This window comes from Rhyacophila brunnea, unplaced genomic scaffold (assembly GCF_057557595.1).
Source record: "Rhyacophila brunnea isolate RB1 unplaced genomic scaffold, BYU_Rbru_1.0 scaffold_20, whole genome shotgun sequence".
In the NCBI taxonomy this organism is placed as follows: Eukaryota; Metazoa; Arthropoda; class Insecta; order Trichoptera; family Rhyacophilidae; genus Rhyacophila; species Rhyacophila brunnea.
In genome coordinates, this window is record NW_028232860.1 from 2,334,784 (window position 1) to 2,356,844 (window position 22,061).

Genomic DNA, 22,061 nt, shown 5'->3' on the forward strand with positions numbered 1-22,061 from the left:
ATATAAACTTCCACTCCATACAATGATCTTAATAGGATCGGACATGGTCCTGAAGATTCTTCGTGTGTGATTTTATTTTTAGAGTACAATTGTTAACCCTAATTGTTAGTCGTCCATTGAAAATTTGTCGCTCAATATATATATAATAAAAATACTATTAATAACCATGTTTTTGCTTTTTCGTACAAGATGGTTGTTAGTAATTTTGAACAATAACAAATACTCAGGTTTTGAGAAAATCACATAAGCATATTGTAACCTCGCCAGGCTCATCGCCAGAGCTTCTGGATGGAAGGCCAGCGCCTAATGCACTGCACCAATATATATATAATATTGTAAAAGATTTATATTTGAAATGTAATATCAATAAATTCATTTATCATGTCGTATTTCAAGATACTACGGTTAGGTTAGATTAGTAATAATAAATAAAATAAATTTGTTAATATAATAAAATGTTTGTACTTTCAAATTGTTTTGAACCTACTGAAAAGTGACAACATTTACATGTTGCTTCTTTACTAGTATCAATACTTTTATTTTCATACCGATACAACAGCAAATATCGATTCTTTCGACACCCCATCTCTAAACACTAGAGTACTTGCAAGTGGTAGGTATATTTTTATTAAGTAATACAGTACATATAGCAAAAGTTCTGCATCATAACGTTACTTTCGGCTTCCTGTAACATAATTTGTATTACTTAATAGCATTTGAGAGTAGAGGCTCTCAACCTTTGAAACACGAACTCATTATTAGCATTATTATATATTATATTCGACGGGGATTCGTTAACAGATATGGTTTGGCTAATTAAGGCGGCCCTAATACAATAAAAAATCCTACCTACTTTATATCCAGATCCTTGCCAGGCCAACAATAAGGTTAGTCATTCATAAACCGTGCGCTTATATACACTTATAACCTAAACCATTTTGACTGTCAAGTGCGAGAGTGGTGCAAACAGGAGTGACAACCATAACACGGAGCTAGCTTCAACAGTATAAAAGGTCAGTGCCTGGCATCCTTAACATAACCCTCCCTCCAGCTTCCAAATCATTCCGTCACAGTTTAAAGTCTGCTATGAAAAGCGCAGCCAAGATGTAAAGGTGGTATAAATAATCGCTGCTTTGAATAAGTTGGTTATTAATTAGGCAGGTACTTACATACTTTGACCTTTTCATGGTTAATTATTGATTGTTTAAAATTATCATCTAATAAATCAACCATCTCCAACGATTAAGCTAGCAATGGTTTCTTACAGTCTTATAACCAGGAGTAGGCTGCAATTTAGCTAAAATTAATACTTCATATTTACGTACAACTGTGTATCCGTGATGATTTTGCCAAGCAATACTGAACATAAATGTCAATTTTGGTGGGAATCAGAAACAAAAATTGCTGCTAGACATTTAAAAAATGTAAAGTACTAATTCGATAGCCCTATATATTAATTTAATGTAAATATCTTCCACCATACTATTTATAATTATTAAAATTATACTGGCTTTGAATGAATTCCCGCTTGAAAACCCTATTTTCTACTTAAATAATAATAGTATCAAAAATTCTAAGAATCATTTGTACTTGTTGGTTTTCCACGGGTTTTAAACATACCTTTAATTAATTAATAGCCTGTATACGGTTACTCTGATTAAAATTAAAATTAAACGACTACGTAATATCGGTTATTAAAAATACCTTACCGTTATGAACTTTTGCCGAGTTCAAATGCTAAGCTTCCAAGGCCACCGAAAGCTACTTGAAAACTTTCGTAGTGAAACTTTTAGAAATTTTAATATTGTTGGCAACTAAAATTTTAGAGCTTACATCAAACAAATCGACATTAAGTATAAATAAATATTTTACCTAACGATGTCCCAGACCATTTTAAATTAAATTTCACGGTGTTAGCACAATTATTATTTTTTTCCTCTTAACCCACGTCCGTTCTTTGACAACTTTTGGGGCATTCGTAGCACGTGGGCAAGCATGGTCTGTCTACCGTCGTACCACCTTTTATGTGACGATAGTCTGTATGCTACTATACCATCGCACCATGTTATCGAAAGCCAGATCGCTTTCAGGACGACCAAGTCAGACTGCCCGATACAGTAAACAGTCTGAAAAAAAATACTCTATAAGTTCTAGTCGATCGCCAATACAGACATCTTATCTAAATCGGATTGAAAGAATATATTATTTTCTCTATAATATTAGGAATTACAAATTATCCATTTTCAATAACGAATGCTATATCATTAAATGTTTCATATTATTCATTGAATAAAAAATAGTTTAAAATATTTATAAATTTGGATCTAGAATGATTCGGCGCCAGGACAACTGAGCGCCACGAATTGAATGAAATTCGAAAATAAATAGACGTTCGTGAATTATAGGTATTTTCAAAATATATATTTAATATTAATATTTATATTAAAATTATTATTACATTATTCTTTAATAATTGATGAGAATTTAAATATGTACATGTAAATAATTATTAATTAATTGTGCATATGTTTAAGTTCAGGCATGCTGATTCTCAATCCACAATAAAATACATTATGTTAAAGTAAATTAAAACTACTAAGTAGTTGATAGAAACTGATTAAAATTCATCGTCTGCTTTCTGTATAAAATCGTAACGAACGTCTATTTATTTCATTCGACAGTGCAGCGCTCAATTGTCCTGGCGCCCAATTTTCCTGGCGCCTAATTGTCCTGGCGCCCAGTTGTACAATTCCCATAAATTGCACTCGAATTGATTCAGTCTCTTTCTTCATTCATCATTAAAAATGATAAATGTTAAAAATATTACCTGTAACAGACGCTACTGGGTTAATCAACTGATTTTTTTCCGATTAAACCGCTGTACACGATATGGCCCACTTTGTAATAAAACTTCATTTTAATCTAGGATCTAGAAACATAATGGTCGTTAAATCTGGCTGGAGCGAGCTTAGTTTTACAATACAGTTAACCTATTAATAACAAATTTATAATCAGAATAATAATTATTTAAATGAAACGATACAAATGACGTAGGTATTGTTTTTTTTAAGTAAGTAAGTAGGTGTGTAACACTTAGATTGGTCTCAATGATTTTCAAATGAGTTCATATGCATTAATGAAAATAATTTTACATCCGTTAAAAAGGAAATTTATTATTTACTAGCTGAAGTACCCGGCTTCGCACAGGGTCACTTCGTGGTTATATTTATCTTAGATATTTGAAAAATAATAAGTGTTAATTATTTTTTTAATATTAAAATATCTGTGTAATATAATATGGCAACATGAAAATAATTCTAATAGGAGTAAAGGTCAAACATAAGAACACTAAATTAAAATCGAATCCAAAATATGAAATCGTTATTAATGTTATTATTATGTAGTAAAAAAAATCAAAATTGGATGGAACAAACAAACAACCAACTTTGTATTTTATTTAATATTAATTTATAAACCTTCGCAAGTGTGCGCACAACAACTGACAAAAGTTTCATCGCAATCGGATGAATGGTATAGGAACGCATACGAATATTAGAAGAAGATGATTTTCTAAATCATAAATCTTCGTGGGCATGCGCATGACAACTCACCAAAGTTTCATTGCAATCGGATTAATGGTATAGGAACGCATACGAATAGAAGAAGAAGAAGATGGTTGTACTAATTCAAAAACTTTCGCGGGCGTGCGCACAACAACTGGTCAAAATTTCATCACAATCGGATGAATGGCATAAGAAAGCATACAAATAGAAGAAGAAAAAGATGATTGTACTAATTCAAAAACCTTTGCGGGCAAGAGCACAACACTTGATCAAAATGTCATTGCAATCGGATGAATGGTATAGGAACGCATAAGAATAGAAGAAGAAGATGATTTTCTAATTCAGAAATCTTTGTGGGCATGCGCACGACAACTCACCAAAGTTTCATTGCAATCGGATGAATGGTGTAGGTACGCATTCGAATAGAAGAAGAAGATGATGGTTTTACTAATTCAGAAACCTTTGCAGGCGTGCGCACGACAACTCACCAAAGTTTCATTGCAATCGGATGAATGGTACAGGAACGCATACGAATAGAAGAAGATGGTTGTACTAATTCAGAAACCTTCGCGGGCTTGCGCACAACAACTGGTCAAATTTTATCGCAATTGGATGAATGGTATAAGAACGCATACGAATAGAAGAAGATAGAATGAAGAACAGGAAGAAGATGATAATTTTTCTAATTCAGAAACCTCATGGATGTGCATACAACCACTTACCAAAATTTCATTGCAATCGGATGAATGGTATAGGAACCAAGAAAGAAGAAGAAGATAGTTGTACTAATTCAAAAACCATTGCGGGTGTTACCACAATAACTGACGAAGGTTTCATCGCAATTGGATGAATGGTATAGGGACCATACGAATAAAAGAAGATAGAATGAAGAAGAAGAAGAAGAAGATGGTTGTACTAATTCAGAAACCTTTGCGGGTGTTGGCACAATTATTGACGAAAATTTTATTGCAATCGGATGAATGGAATAGGAACACATACGAATAGAAGAATATAGAATAGAAGAAAAAGAAGAAGAAGAAGATGGTTGTACTAATTCAAAAACCATTGCGGGTGTTACCACAACAACTGACGAAAGTTTTATTGCAATCGGATGAATGGTATAGGGACCATACGAATAAAAGAAGATAAAACGAAGAAGAAGAAGAAGAAGAAGAAGAAGATGGTTGTACTATTTCAGAAACCTTTGCGGGTGTTAACACTACAACTGACGAAGGTTTCATCGCAATCGGATGAATGGTATAGGAACCATACGAATAAAAGAAGATAGAATGAAGAAGAAGAAGAAAATGATAATTTTTCTAATTTAAAAACCTTTATGGATGTACATACAACCACTTACCAAAATTTCATTGCAATCGAATGAATGGTATAGGAACCATACGAATAAAAGAAAATAGAATGAAGAAGAAGAAGAAGATGAGGATTTTTCTAATTTAGAAACCTTCATGGGTGTGCATACAACCACTTACCAAAATTTCATTGCATTCGGATGAATGGTATAGGAACGCATACGCGACAGACACACAGACAGACAGACATACAGACAGACAGACATTCATTTTATATATTAGTATAGCCTATACTCTTCCCGCAAGTGCAAGCAATAAGTTTAAAAAGTTTTTTCGCAATCGGATGAACGGTATGGCTGCGCATTAAATACGAACAAACAAACACACAAACACACAAATACACAAACACACAAATATTATTTTTTATATATTAGATAAATACTCGATACATTTTAAAAACGTCAGTAGGTATACACACGATTGGGAACAATACCAGAAACATAAGTATTATAATAATCAGAAAACGAGACACATTTTGTATTTTTTTCTTTTAGTGTAATTTCTTTAGTATAATATTTATATTTTTTACACGTTATAAACACTCGGTGATGCAAGTAATAATGAAAAGACGCTTCACGTGGCTGGGACATGTGTTCCGGATGCCACCAGAGAGTGCGACACTTCGTATTATTGTGGGACAACCTCAAAATCATCGTGCTCGGCTTTCTCTCATCCTGCAGCGGTGCTACAAAATCGATATATGCGCTGCATGTCTGGCATGGCGGGAGGCGCGAGAGTTGGCGATGTACCAAGAGTAGTGGCGCGAACTTATCCTAGCTCTATGTCTCCAAGCTGGGGCGTGACAGGGTGAAATGATAAGAATAAGGTACATACTATATAATTTTTTTTTACCACTAGAATAGGCCATGAGGTCCAATGACGGTAGTGTAAAGAAACAGTTATGTAAGTAGTAGAAGTAAAACAATCAAACATCCAGGCTCTGAGAAAATTACATATTTTGTAAATACATATCGTGACCTCACCTTACGCACTAGGCTACGAGAGTCGTGTAATAGTAGCAGTGAGATAATAGCAGAAACAACACAAGCATGGACTCACCAAACCAACCCGTGCCTCACCACACTTGGTCTTAATCGAGAGTATCTCAAGGTCATACGTTTAATGTGAAGCATCACTAGATTTTTATACACGGAAAAGTATCAGGAGCAGCTACCCATCTGGGATCGACACACACTCAATGGTGCTTTGACTTAGTTTATAATGACTATTTTTTAATAAAATGTTCTCGTAAAAGTGAGAAGTATGGAGAATTAACACAATTAATTACAACGAATACATTAACCTTTGGAGATCGCTTATGAGAAGGTATTAAAGGCCAATCGTTAATGTTTGTCGCAATTAAGCATGGCAGTCGTAGCATAGGGCGTGAAACCCAAGAGAAGCAGGTTCGATTCCTGCCGAGTATCTTACTTTTTTCGAAAAAGATTTTTTCTTTTGTCTATATTTTCTCATGAGTGTTTTCAGAAGTATGTATGTTCAAAACACAATGTATTGTCATTGGGAGATATCATAGAGAGAGGAGTTACAGATACATAACAAATTTACATGTAACTTTTAGTTCGTCTGCAGACATAATGGAAGGATCTTGAAGAAGTTATAATCAAACTGTTTCAAAAATAAACTGTTTTGCAAACTTACCATAACTTTGTGCCAGTGACTATCGTTAAGATCTCGCCCGACGGTAATAATTTGAGCCCCGCCTCCAAGATTGTACCTCAGCCTTAGCGCACCTTCCACCAACTTTAATTCAAAGAAGTCGTAGGTGCCACCGTCGTCCGTATACAACAACAGCCCGTTCGGCTGGTCGGTCTTGAACTCAAGTTCCAAACTACCATTCGAGCCTGCATTCCACTTCCGAAACTGCGAATACGAGCTTTGGCCCCCGTCTAGCACAAAGCTCGATGTCCTATGCAAGGTTAAAATAAACAGAAAGCACAAAAATCGAAGCATTTTCAATTTGGAAATTGCCACAGCAAAGCTCATTGCTGTATCTTTAATTGACACACTTTTGACCGATGACGTTTACTCGACGCGATTTTTAATCGAGAGCTTTTGATCGACACAAACATCCGGTAGTAATACACTATTCGATCGATAGTTCATATTGTCACTCAGTTTTTATACTTGCCTGATACACTGAATTTATTGTTATTTAAAAATTCACTTATATTGTGAGTTGAATTTAAAATTTTCACTATTTAATTTTTGAATGATTTTATCTGTGATTGTTTTCTGTTATTGTTGATTAATTATATGTAATTTTGGTGAATTTGTATTTTTTCTTTGAATATTGATCGCATGTTTATTTTAAAATATGCTTCTTACACATCTTAGTCTTTCTTGCGGACGTACTGCATTTTGTTAGAGCTTTCATCCAGATGTTGAATATTTGGACACCGGTATATCTGAAAAAATAAAATAAAAAACAATTAGTTTATCTTCTATTATCTAAGCCCAAGATAACCAAAAAGTGAGTTCATTAAAAAAATATTAATGCGTTTAATTCTGAAAAGTTTTTTTCTCTCTTTAATCCAAATATACGTAATAAATAACATAGTGAAAATTTACTAATTAACTTCTAAAATATATATAAATTATCAAAATACAAAACGTATATTAATAATATTTATTTTACATTTTTATAACCACGTTTTATCCCAAGAAGATCGTATTAAACGCCTCCACAGAGTGTATGTTGTATTAACAGATTTTTGTTTTTACGAGACATGGATGTTAGCCGCTTGCTCAACCTAACAATGTAGGTACATTTATGTTAGGTCCAAACACACATTGAAAAACAATTTGTATTTTTTTTCCAGATCCGGGACTCATGAAATTATAGGCCAACACGTTACCGTTCGTCCATCATGGGCGTTACAGGTAAATATTTTTTCAATTCAACAACTAATTCATTAGAATTAAGAATGTATCATTCTTTATTGTACATGTATATCATAAAAATAATATAATACACAATAATAAAGCACATTTCATTTTTACTAATAAATAGGTAATATTATGTTTCTGATATATTTACAGAATATGTAAATGTAGAATAAAGTTAGATTGATTTGTCACGCGTTTTCTTATAATATCGTGGCTCCCAGGTTCGGATTCTGAGTTTGACAAATTTAATATAAGAACATATTGTTTTTCAAAGTATGCTTGGAGTCAGAGTATGTATCTAATAGATGGAGAAAGTGGCTAACATCCATTTCTCGTACACATAAAAATATCTTAATACAAACGTTTATTCAATGAACTCATATTATGATCTTAGAATCGGACATGGTCAAAAAAATAACATGTTTAATTTTAATAATGTCAACAGCATTTAATTGTGCATTCCTAAATACTGTGGTGCTTGTCGGTTTTTTTGTGATGATCACAAAATGGTTTGGAGATGACCGACTTTGAAACTAACAGCATCTATTTTATTAATAATTGTGATAAAAAAGTATAGATTCAGCAGTATAAGTTGTCCGTTTAATGAGGGCGCCACTTGCTTACATTTGATATTATAGCATTCAATATGTTTTATACCGTGATAAGTTTAGTTCTATATTCGAACACCTGATGATTTATGATGGAATAGGTATACCTTACAAATCGAAGATTTGTTTTTTATATTATGTTGCATGTAATTAAAAATTAGAGAATAAATTTTCTTTATTGTCTTGTATTCAAATATGAATATTATATTGAAATATGAATTTATACCAGGTAAAAGGTAAGTAAATTATGAGTGCTTTCCAGACCTACATAAAATATGATTTTAATATCTTCACAGTCGAGCTATTACGAGTGGAAATATAAGTAAAAAAACTATATAAGTAATGCTTTTTAAAAAGTAATCAAATTTTGTGATATTAAAATTTTTTACAACACGCAATCTCGTGAATGATATTATTTGTAAGTAATGAATACGTATAGTTATACTAATAAATTGTATGGTAATATAATTGCTGTGATACAATGGTTTCAAATATATTTTAATAATAAAATTTAGTGACACACCATAACTAAAATTTAATAAGAAGGCTTATGTGCTATAATATTTTTAATATACTAGCTGTATTATTAATTTTATTGTGGTAAGGCTTTTCTGCTAGTCGTAAATTCGCATAAGAGAAATTAATCTGAATTAAAAGTAATAGTAGGTATGTTATAACATTTGAAAGCAGATTTTAATTTAATTTTGATCAATAATGTATGTGTACAACAGTGACGTTGGGTGGAGGTAGACTGTTAAGATCCGCCATAAATGGTGCACATTAAACTTTGTCAGTCATATGTACTTATTTATTTTCATTGAATTTATTTTATTAACATAAAATAACGTGTGTCACACCACGAAAAGTCGCACCAAAGTTAGATTGTATTGGTGCATACAAGTTTGATACGGTCGACAGTTTCATATTATACCTTGGATCTCTTGTAACTCCGACATAATGATATTACAAAAGAAATCAACAAGAGGATCATGTCTGCGAATAAATGCTACTTTGGCCTGTTAAGACATTTTAAGTTCCGCATACTATCTAGCCGAACTAAAAGCACTCTTTACAAGACACTTGTAAAGCCAGTGCTCACCTACGCATCGGAAACCTGCGAAATGAACGAGCCCTGAACATCTTTGCAAGAAAAATTCTCCGCCCTTATATATGGACCGATCAGGGATGGCACCAATTGGAGGAGATGATATAATGCTGAACTCTACGGGCTGTACGAAGATTGCATCGCAGTTCAATCAATTAAGATTGGGAGACTGCGATGGCTAGGTCATGTGCACCGTATGAATGACAATGAACCGGCAAAGAGAGTGATGTCCAGCAATCCAATAGGACGTAGAAGAAGAGGGAGGCCAAAGATTCGCTGGTTGGATGGAGCTGCCAGTGGCTGCCGTATTCTGGGGTACCAAATTGGAAAGCAGTCACACTGGATAGGGACAGGTGGAGGGAGCTGTTGGAGGAGGCCAGGACCCACACCGGGTTGTCGCGCCCCTGATGATGATGTTGGTTTGTTTTTTAAAATTCAATTAAACCCTGCGAAAACCTAGCCATAATATATAACTGTCAAAAAATACTCATTTATATATAATTATGCAATTAAATCATGCATAACTTTGGATATTTTATACATAGAATAATATTTTTTATCTATTATAGTTTCGTTTAGGCAGGGCTTAATGAACTAAAAAAAATGAACCAACAATATATTGTGTACAATGTATTTGTTAATCTAACGAAAACAAATACGTATGAATGAAAAAGTGTGCACAATTTTGTCGTGTCGCCCAAAATATACCAACATTATTATGGTTTGGTTTAGGCAGGGTTTTATTGATTTTTAAAAACTAACCAAAACCATCTATAAATTATAGTCTTAGTTCAATAAAAACAAATACGTATGACTAACAAAGTTTAATGTGCATTATTTATGTTGAATCTTAACAGCATACATCCACCCTTCGCTACTGGTGTACACTGTACATAATAACAAAGATAGAATTATATTTAAAAAAAATACGAAACTCGACGGGATTTGAACCTGTATAATCATTGGTGTCGCGCCAATCTGTGCATTAACGAATTATACTACGAGCCTCCTATCTAATTAAAATATATGACGAGAGCCGGGCATCGGTTAGTAATTAAGGTAATTAATATTCTTTGAGTTAATACACAAAAATCGATAATAACGCAATTTGATAAGCATTTCATGTATGACCCACTAACTTAAATTGTCGTCATTAGATAGGAGGCTCGTAGCATACTTGGTTAATGCATAGATTGGCGCGAGACTTATGGTTATACGGGTTCAAACCCGTCGAGTTTCATATTTTTTTCAAATATATTTTTTGCTAGTGGGTTTATATATGAGGTGTTTTCAAGTTACGTATGAACGTATTATATGTAAAAAAAACTTGTATCATTACCTTTATTATAGTATTTCTATATTTTCGATCAAAACATTGTATAATCACGGCTCCTCTTTCACGGGTATGCAAAATCATATTACCTACAATATCAGATAATCAAAAACCACCACCGGATTAATAATAACACAGCACCGGAGGGGTAGCGATGGAGAACGGCAAGTCACTTCCGATACTGGAGGAATATTTTTGACGCCGGACCCTCAATGAGCCTTTAATGGCCCATCAATCTCGACCCCGCGGAAGGTTCTTGCTAAGGCTCTTTATCTCGGAGAATTATCAAGAAGCATTATGACGAATAAAGGTTGGTGAAATCGCGTGAGACGTGAACTGGGTGTATTGGCTCGATAAGCAGGGCCGTCTGGGTTATTCAGGCAGTCGATTTTATAAATGGGCACTTTTGACAGAAATAAAAAAAACAATATGATGTCGCGTGGTTCTAAACACGTCAAATTGAGATGTCAAGTTATTATAATATCGTCGCCCCAAAAGCAAAAAGGCACTTCTGCATAAATTGAGTTTTGAGAAAAACGCATTTTAAGTGTTTTTGGAGTGAAAAACAATCGTGGAGAGGTTATTACTTAATATTTTGAAATGAAATTTGGAATACATATGACCTAATTACTCAAAATTTAAATGCAATTTTTATTTTTTTTATAATTAGTCAATTTTTAAATTTTAAGAGGTTTTAAATCACATGTTATCTTTTTCCTATATGCATTTATGAATAGCTTTATCTTCATCTTTTGATTTGCGAGCGTCCACTTTACGCTTATTGTGATCTTCCAAAATATTTATTTGGGCCTCTTTGTCCGCTGCCTACATGTTCTTAAATTTTTCACAAATTTCACAAGTGCCCTTTTTTCTGCAACGAAATATTTTTTTTGCACAAAGGCCCTTACTCGCTTTTAAATAATTACACTTGTTACCTTTTTCCTATATTATATTTGTAAACATTGCACATAGTTCCTAAAATCGTGTACATATTTCCCTTTTCATATACATTAAATGAAGATCAGTTTACAAATACACAAGTAACCTTTATTTTCTTTGCTCAATTGTGAATTTATGGATTTTGCTTCACAAATGCCGTTTTGCCCATAATGTAGAGAAAAAAATTACGAAGACAACTGCATTCATAACTCAAAACCGTCAAAATTGCACATGTGCCCTTTTGCTTTTGGGACGATGATATTGTGGTTGTATATCAATTGACAAGGGTAGAGCTGTGGAGGTCTGTGATAAATAGTGTACACTAAACTTTGTCCGTCATACGACTTATTTGTTTTCATTCAATCAAGAATACAAATTCCAGATGATTTTTAAAATTCGATCAAGCCCGGCCTAAATAAAACTAAAAACATAAAAAAAAATATTTTAAATAAAAATAAAATGTCTAAAATTATGTATGATTTAATGGAATAATTTTATATGTTTTATAGATTGATGAATATTGTTTTATCTTTCATCTATAATAATTAAAGTTTGGCTCGGCAGGGTTTAATTGAATTTTAAAATCTAACCAACACCATCTGCAATTTGTATTATTGTTATAACGATAAAAATAAATAATTAGTATGTTTGATAGAGTGAACTGTGCGCTATTATTGTCGGATCTCCACAGCCTACCTATACCCTTCGCCACTGCTGCATAGACGCATCTTCAAAATTACTTAGAGACATGGTGAGAAATTTAATATTCACGTCCTCAAACGAATGTGAAGGGACCAAACTATAGTACATTGAGAGGATAAAAGTACAGTTTTGCCAACTCGTTATCTGAGGAAAGATCAACGGTAAAAGTGGAGGACGACGTAGCATTTCGTGGTTGGTACGAGTGCAACTCCACCAAATTCTTTCAGGTTGAAACTGATAAAGTAAATATGGCCAATCTCCGATAAGGGATGTTAGAGTGAAAATAATTACAAGATAAAAAGAACTTTTTATATACAACGTTTTTAAATTTTCTGTTGAATCATATTATAAACTTGACTTGACTAGCTTAAACGATCAAAAAAAATTGTACGTGATAGAAATAATACTGAAATGTCATTTTGATTTCCATAGTAACGCACGTATATATTTATATATATTTAGTTGCTAGGACCCCAGATCCCTCCCCAAGCAACCAATAATGGTGTCGAAATAACTTTTCATACAAAACAGAATTAACTGAAAATGAATTGAATTCTACTTAAAGATGGCTAAAAGTATTAAAAAAATGCATTGGCACCGTGTTCTGATATATTCTAAAAGTTTCAAATGTCTAGCTTTGTACCGGACAAACAACCACCGGATAAATAAGAATACGAGCTAAGAAAAACGTTGTAAAATAAATATTTTCAGAACAATGTGATAAAAACCCGAAAGGAAATTAATACGTAATTCACAGTACAGCCGGCGCGCCGGATCGGGAATGGTGAATTTCTCAGTTGAAGATCGTGTGGAATAATTGAAAATATTCCAAACATCATACGGCATGTATATGTTTGAATAAAGGCACTTTTTTATGCTGACACTCATTGCTATTATATCGCTGTTACTAATACAGAATTATTTAATAATTAGTCGCAAGTGACATTCTCTAGACAATTTTTCTCCGCAACTAGTGACTAGGTTCAATAAGAAAGATAATCAATTTTTATTAGTGAAATACTTAAGTAGATACCCTTTGTTTATTTTTGTAATCCTGAAAATTATAGGATAATTGAATTACATGTAGACTAATAAATTAATCCGTAGAATTTAATATATATGTATATACTTTGGTTGTGAAGAAAAAGACGACAAAATTTAACCCTGAACTTCTAAATACTACAGCCATTAAAAAAACAATTTTTTCTACACAATCCTATACAAATTGTTAAGAATAATAAAATTAGCTTGCAATATTCAGCGCACTAATCTTTGAATAAATATTTCACACAACCTGAGGGTGGTCCTGCAAAAGCAAGCGCTGGAAATAAAGTTGTGGTTATTATTATTTTGGGTATATTAAAATACGTGAATTCACATTTGACCTGTAATAAACACGGAACGAAATGTAAAAATATTTCGCTTAACACTTTCAAGGTATTGTTTGTATAAATAAATCATTTGATTTACATCTGTTGTAACACATCGATGTATCATTGTCTTTCTTAACCCATTTTCGTACCACCAAGACGTTATGGTTAGAGTTGAGTATTTCCCGAGAAAATTTCAATCTCGAGATTCGGGATTTCCCGAAATGATGACATTTTGAATTCTCGAGATTCGGGATTTCCAGAAAAGAATTCTCGAGAATCTCGAAAAATCGGAAAATTTTAAAAAACCTGTAAAAATCTTAAAAACAGTGTAAAAACAGACAAATTCCAAATCTTTATTTATGTAAAAAGACAAACAAAATAGAAATAGGTAAACAAAAATATTTAAAAACATTACTTATTAAAATAGAATATCAAAACCCACAGACTATCAATTACTGCGTCTGACAATCGCGTACGCTTTTGATACACAAAATTCCCAGATGTTGATTTGATTTAATGCTGATTTTGAGTCGACGTTGGCTTAATTGTGTTAAATGCCCCGATCAGTCTTTGAACGTTTTGTGTTTTCTGTCCATTTTTTTCATATCATATTTATCATAATAATGAAAAGTTATTGCAACCAGCAAAGTTTCCTTGTATACATTATAGTATAGTTAAGCCGAACAAGATAGAGAGTAAGAATCACATAAATATAAAGAAATTGCATAAGAAAATTACATGAGAAAAATGAGGTAGAATAATGGATAAGTAAATTATATACAAAAAAAGTAACATAAAAAAAATATATATAAGTATATATATATCTATCTATCTATATATCTATTTATACAAAATTTTGGAGATAGCGCGTTTAAATGAAACAGGTGGATTATTAAAAGGATCAACGGTGGAGAAATACATATTATAATTTAAACAAGAGCGCCGAATAAAAAGGTTTGTGCATAATCAGAACCGCTACGACTGATATGGGACAAACTTTGATTTCGCGTAAATCTTGATGGACAATGGAAATCCACCCTTTCGAGTAGGTTTGGCGAGTCAACAAAACCATTGATAATTTTAAAAAGAAAATATTGATCAGATATGGAACGTCGACTTTCCAAAGATGGTACCATAAAAGTTGCAGTGGTCGAAATAGAATTAGATAAATCATAACATATTTATATTTAACAGCATTATTTTATTCTTCTCTATACATACTATAATAATATACACTATATTTGAAGGAACGGCTAATAAGCAATTCGTGTAATATAAGCTTCCTACATTTTAAACCAATCTACCATAATGTGATATATTTAGAATGAAAATGTTGAGTTAACTATTTAGTTTACCAAACTTGTTGTTTGGTTATTTATATACGCAATTAAATGTTAATTATTCATAATGTCAAATTACATATTGTTTGGAAAATTAAATTAGTAAACAATGTAGGCGATGTATTTGATTTTCACTCTAGTGATAATGTGAAATTTGCGTTCTCTTCGAGTTTATATCCTCGACAAAGTATCAAATTACAGTTAATTAATCAAATTTCTAGTAAACGAGCATGCATATTTCACAAAGACAATACTAGCGCTAGACGGATGGGTAAATCGTGATGTTATTATTTATTTCGGATAAAATATCATATAATTAAATGCTCGAGGAGCGAGAAAATTGGCGTCAAATTACGCCTGCCTCTCGCTTTTCCGGCGAGGAGGTGATTTTTCCGACGTTTTCCGTTTGTCCGCGTGGAAAAATGAAAATTATGGGGCCGAGCTGGAACGAATACATCAACCATAAAACAGACGATCGATACGAAATGTTATTATGATATAGTGTTGCTATTTTAATAAAACACACAACAATAAAATTACTGACAGGAAAAATGTATGCTTTCTTTTGTCTCCACTTATTTTGCTGTAAATAATAATTTACTTTCAGTTAAAAAGGAATATAACCCTGTATTTAGTCTATCATTATATTGACAGATAATATTTACTATTTTGAATTAGGAATTTGGTGTTTAAAATGTTATTAGACCAATTCTCCCATCCCATAGTACATTTTGAATATTTAAACGTACATTGTCACTGCCGAAATCACAAGAACAACAATGAGGTCACTTCACGTTGTAATGCACTACATCGACACCTGCACGTTTTTTTATCATTTTATACATGCCTACACATTTTAGACATGTAAATAACACGTTTTTTTGTTTTTAGCGGTTGGTACTATATATTTTCTATAAGAATGTTGTCTATTATCTATGGTCTGCAGGTTGGGTTCTGTTCAAAATATTATCTATGGATATAATATCGCAAGTAATTTTAACGTACGCACACGTAGAAACTTGAAATTAATTGAAATTAGCATGAATCATGAATAATAATTCAAAATACTAATACATTAGAGTTGGCACGCTCCATCATTGAATTTACAGAAGTGGTGATCGTTCAAAATATTATGGAAAATGATGCAACCATAGACTAAATTTGTCGCCATGATAGCGTGATAGTACGCGACGTGCATCACATTTTACAAAAACTACAGCCTTCGCGGAGCCTTTAAGGCTATACTTCAGATGGGGAACGGTCTAAAATGATCGTGACTACGCGACGCAAAGATTGTACAAACGACGCGTGCAGAACAAAACATAATTTGTCATAAAAATTCAACATGCGTTAATTTAATGTTCTATTTATTGTTCTATTAGTAATAATAATAATATATTCATTGTAATGTTTTCTTTTTCAAGTAAATGGGTAACGTTTTTTAGTCATCTTTACACGATTTAAGAATTAATACCCCTCCCTTGTCGCCATCACAAAATAAATTGAAGTGTTCACAGCTTGACTGAAATTCCGAAATTTCGTCACACCTATAGTTGAAAATTATTTGCTAATTCTAGAAATGTGTTGAGTATTTTTAAATGTAAATTGAAATATGGTAGATATTATAGCTAAGGGTGATATTTCACTGGTGCGAGTAATATTGACAGGAAGCTGAACTTTCATTTTCAGAATCAGTAATAAATCATATCACTCGATAATGGGAGCTTTTTCCGCCGATGCGTGCGTAAGCTTTTAGTCGGAAAATATTATAAAATGCATAACGCTCAATTTAAAACTCAATTAAATTCGATTTCAATAAAGCTTCAGCGGCTGGATTGCAAATATATATATTTTTTCACAGCGGATTAGGTACGACTTTCGATTCATTTATATAAGGATTATAACGCGTCAGTTGCTCCATTTTTCATTTAAATTGACTGTATAATTTAATTTTTTTTAATTTTATTTATTTGTTTTGTAACTAGTTTCATTCAAGTTTCATATAAAGCATTTTGTCAAACATATATTTCAAATGCTTACGTAATTATAATATTCACAACAGCTTATCACTGCTATAGTATATTTTATATGGATATTACTTACACAACGATTTTTTTAATAATCTTATAATAATAAACTCACTTGATTTATGTATATCTTTATAGTGGTTACATGTAAATTGTACCTAAAATATTTCACCGTGGCACAATTCGCCGTGAGCTTTCTGTCGGAAAGAGTTGTCCGTATACTATACGGAATTCATGAATTCAAGAATGAAAACCTAACCTAACCTAACCTAACAAATAATTCAGTATATCGGGTATTTTCAAGTGTAAACCGACAAGAACCGTCGTTTATTTAGGCATGAATTTTATGTTAGTACTATACGACCCAAAGAGGTTGGGCGGTCTTTAATATACGGCTATATATTTCCGATACAATATTTCACGATGAAGTATGATACGGCGAACTGCATACGTACAAGTTTTCGGACACGCTTTATAGTAGTTTCGTATTCTGGTGTTTGAAAATTGATTCTTGTATCAATATTTGAAGCGAATAATAAAAATTAAAAAATATACAATAAATTTTGCGTACCCAATATAATCCAAGGCATTGACGATTTCAATGGAAAGTTTTGCTCCAAAAAATTTGGGTAGGAGTCTTTGCAGATGTTGGATGGGATTGCTTTACATTCGTAAGCAATCGGTAACTCAGATTGGATAGGATAACTCGGATTGGATGGAAGATATCAGAGATAGTCTAAAGTGGGAACGAAAACGAGGGTAAGCCAGGGAACCGGACTGTTGCTCCAGATCAAAATAAGCAGTTTCATAGTGGTAGTCTCATATTATCACTTTGTTTATTGTACATACATAATTTGAAAACACCCTCGAAACACAGCTATTAGAAAAAAATCTTGAAAAACATACCACATTAATCTGTATCTATCGGATTTCGGCCAATAAGAATTACTAATTCAGTCACCTACTTACAACAAAATTAAATTGTAGCTTGTTGCAACTGAAGTGCTTTAAAAAAAATCTAATATTGGTGACTGGCTCTTGTAGTTTGAATCAAAGTGCAAATACTAGGTAGGTACTTACCTTGATTACTAGTCAGTAGAGGTGAGTTGGAAATACTGTCATCGGTTTGTGTACTCAAGTTTCGGATGAAACTACCCATACTCAGTATGTGTGGCCCAATAAACTTATTCCAAAAAACTTGTGATGATATCATCGCGAGTCGCTGTTCCGTGCACTCGCCAGTTGGTAGACTTTAAAGACTATTGACATTAAATGTGCGCGAACGAAATAGCACTTGAATATAGGTCTATTTTAATTTATTATTATATTAATTGCGTTCGAATGTTTAAATAATATGTCATAAATTTTGTGTCGCAGCACAGTGGTGAGATGACGCATAGGCTTAGGCTTGTTATACGACCGCTCAAAACAAGTTTAAAATTTTAAAAAAATCACTGTTATTCATTTTTGTTAACAAGAATATTGTAACCTAACAGAAAAACAACTCATAAATTTAAAATGTATTTAAAATTTTATAATAAATGGGACTTTTCGACAAGCGGAGCTCAGCGTATTTTTAGCGATTCTATTGAAGCCGATACACAGTCTGAGTTCCATGAGCCGATACGTATTTCAAATACTAATATGGAGTTGGTTTTAGTTTCAGTTGAGTATGAAACTTTTGTCCCATACGCACGCCAAACGCTCTATATAGTATTCCAAATACTAGTAAGTATTTTGGAATAAGTTTCTATACTAAGTATTTTTTTATACTGGTAGTAAGTATACTTTTTAGTCTTCAAAATCGACCAGGTTTCCCATCTCTACTAGTCAGTAGCAGGAATCTCTGTTAATTTTAGTTTAAACGTACTTGCACTTGCTTATAATATTATTATGTATTTTCTTTACATTTCGTGAATCCAGGAGAATTACTAAGTATCGGTTTTAAAATTTAGCGGCATTTATTTTAAAGCATTTTTTTATCGAGTGCAGGGCAATCAATATATTTGAAATGTGAAGCTCAAGAATTTTTAATTCGTTGAACAGAGGACAAAATGAACCAACAAGTCACCCAAAGACTCAACTAATAATAATATAAAAAGCTTTTGGAAATATGTATGAGAAGCGTACTACTACTTTTCAGATATACATCTTGTCTTTGACTGAAGAATTAAAAAAAAAATGGTAGTTAAGGGTAGCTTTCACGGAAAGTAAAGTAGAAGAAGGGAACCTCTGACTAACAACTAGGTGAATGATCTATCTTAAGAGATGTAGTATATGGTTATGGTAAAGGGTGGTGGAGTGTCTTGGTTGCCTAAAAAAATTAATGAATTTCGGAATAGTCACAATTTATTATCAACGTTGACGTAATGACCGATAGGAAGAATAAGTCACTCGATAATAGGGATTGCTTTACAAAATAAACATATCAATATTTCTTATTGAATACCTGTAAAAGTATTAATACATATAGCTTTACTCTACTAAACTCTTTGAAATGTTTACGAAACTCATAGCTGTCTGTGTTACCACTATATAATTGCATAATGTATTACATTGCATGCATTACATTACATGCAAACAGTCGACGAGTTTGTATATCTGGGACCGACCATCAGTGAAAAGGGCGGATGCGAAGCGGAAATAAGAAGGCGCACACAGATTGCAAAAAAATGCGATGACATGCCTTCTGCTGTTCTCAATATTTACGGAGTCGAGTCGTGGACCCTGAAGGCGAGAGAACGGAAGGCAATAATTGATGCCTTTGAGATGTGGTGTTGGCGCCAAATGCTTTGCATTTCTTGGACGGAGCACAGGACAAACCAGTCAATCATCCAGAGACTGAAGATAAAGGAACGGCTCTCGACGATATGTCTGAGAAGAATTCTGCAGTTTTTTGGACATATTGTCAGGCGCGAACCGGACAATCTGGAGAGACTGGTAGTTTTGGGTAGCTTCCAGGCAAGGCAAAGCAGAGGAAGAGCGTCTGCGCGATGGAGCGACCAAGTGAAAGGGCACCATCCATTCTGCCCTGAGAGAAGCGGAAGATCGAAAAGGATGGAAAGTCTTGGTCGCTCAAAGGATGGCGAAATTTAAATGTGGTCACGATCCTCAGCCATGAGTGCACGACCAATAAGAGAATGTATTTTTTGATCATGTAATTAATAATTGTTCTTCATTAAAAATATGTGAGTTTTATCTTGTAAATGTCATGAATTATTCATTTCTAATGTGCATTTTTTGAAGAGAGAAATACATTATAAAGTATGTATACCAAACAGTCAAAAATTTGAAAACATTATAACAATTGATTTCAACATGAAAAAACTTAATACATAATACGAGGGTGGGTCAATAATTCTTTAGAAAAAAGCATTAAAACAGTTTTTATTTTTGTATTTTTTTTTTATTTCTCAACATAATCTCCTTGGAGCTCAATACACTTGGTTAGACGTTTCTCAATTTTTTTTAAACCGTCAGAAAAATAAGTTTTCGGAAGGTCCTCAAAATAAGCATTTGTCCGATCGATGACTTTTTCATTTGAAAAAAAAAACGTTGTCCACTTAGCCATTTTTTTAAGTTTGGGAAAAGGAAAAAGTCACTGGGGGCTAAATCTGGCGAATACGGTGGGTGGTCGACCAATTCAAACTTCAATTCTTCAATTTTAGCCATTGATCGTAAACATGTGTGAACACGGGCATTGTCCTGATGAAAGAGGATTTTTTTCCTGTTTAAATGAGGCCGTTTTTCTTCAATTTCGTTTCTTAGCTGGTCCAATAAAAATGCATAATAATTCCCTGTTATTGTTTTTCCTTTTTCCAAATAGTCAACGAAAATAATTCCACGTGCATCCCAAAATACAGTAGCCATAACCTTACCAGCTGATTTTACGGTTTTCGCCTTCTTTGGACATGGTTCGCCTTTCGCAATCCACTGCTTTGACTGTTTTTTCGTCTCGGGAGTATAGTGGTGTATCCATGTTTCATCTACAGTCACAAAGCGACGAAAAAATCATCCGAATTGCGTTGCATGAGCGACAACAGGGCTTTAGAGGCCACCACCCTATTGCGTTTATTGTCGACTGTGAGCAAACGCGGCACCCATCTTGCAGAAACTTTTTTCATGCCCAATTTGTCATGTAAAATAGAAATGACGCTACCTTTTGAGATCCCTGTAACCTCAATTATCTCACTCAACTTTAATCTTCGGTCACTTAACACCATATCGTGGATTTTATTGATCATTTCTGGTGTAGTCACCTCTACAGGACGTCCTGAGCGTGGTTCATCCTTTGTTGATGTACGACCACGTTTAAATTCATTTAACCAGTTATAAATAGTTGCAAATGAAGGAGCAGATATGCCGTGAACTAAATCCAACTCATTTTTTTATTTCCTTTGCTGTTAACCCTTTTATATTAAAATGTTTAATAACAGCTCTAAACTCAATTTTCTCCATTTTTGTAAATAAGCCATTTTTTTTTTTAAATGTACGAAAATAAAAAACAACAACCCGACCAATCTGATTGAAACTTCGCAGCATACTGAATCGGTAGTGCCGCTGCATGAAAACAAACCGCTTACAGTACTAGTCGCGCCACCTGTCGGCTTTTCTAAGGACTTATTGACCCACCCTCGTAATATCAAGATCAAAAACAATTAGCATATTACTATGACATTATTTAAAAAAATCCATCCATTGCATTTATAGCGAAATTTAAAAAAAATGTTTCATTAGTTAAGTGGTTTCAGAGTTTAAATTTTTTTTTCCAGCCGTTTATTTATTTTTAAAGTT

The 22,061-nt window shown here is 33.1% G+C and overlaps 1 protein-coding gene across 1 annotated transcript in view; it reads right to left on the bottom strand.

Moving 5' to 3' along the window:
• The window catches only part of Nrx-1 (Neurexin 1), a 542,497-nt gene that overhangs the window by 427,747 nt on the left and 92,689 nt on the right, over nt 1-22,061 (bottom strand). Inside the window, exon 2 of the mRNA XM_085948211.1 lies at nt 6,593-7,359. Coding sequence (XP_085804337.1) covers nt 6,593-6,937 — 345 coding nt within the window. The 5' untranslated portion in view covers nt 6,938-7,359. The remainder of the gene's footprint in view (nt 1-6,592; nt 7,360-22,061) is intronic.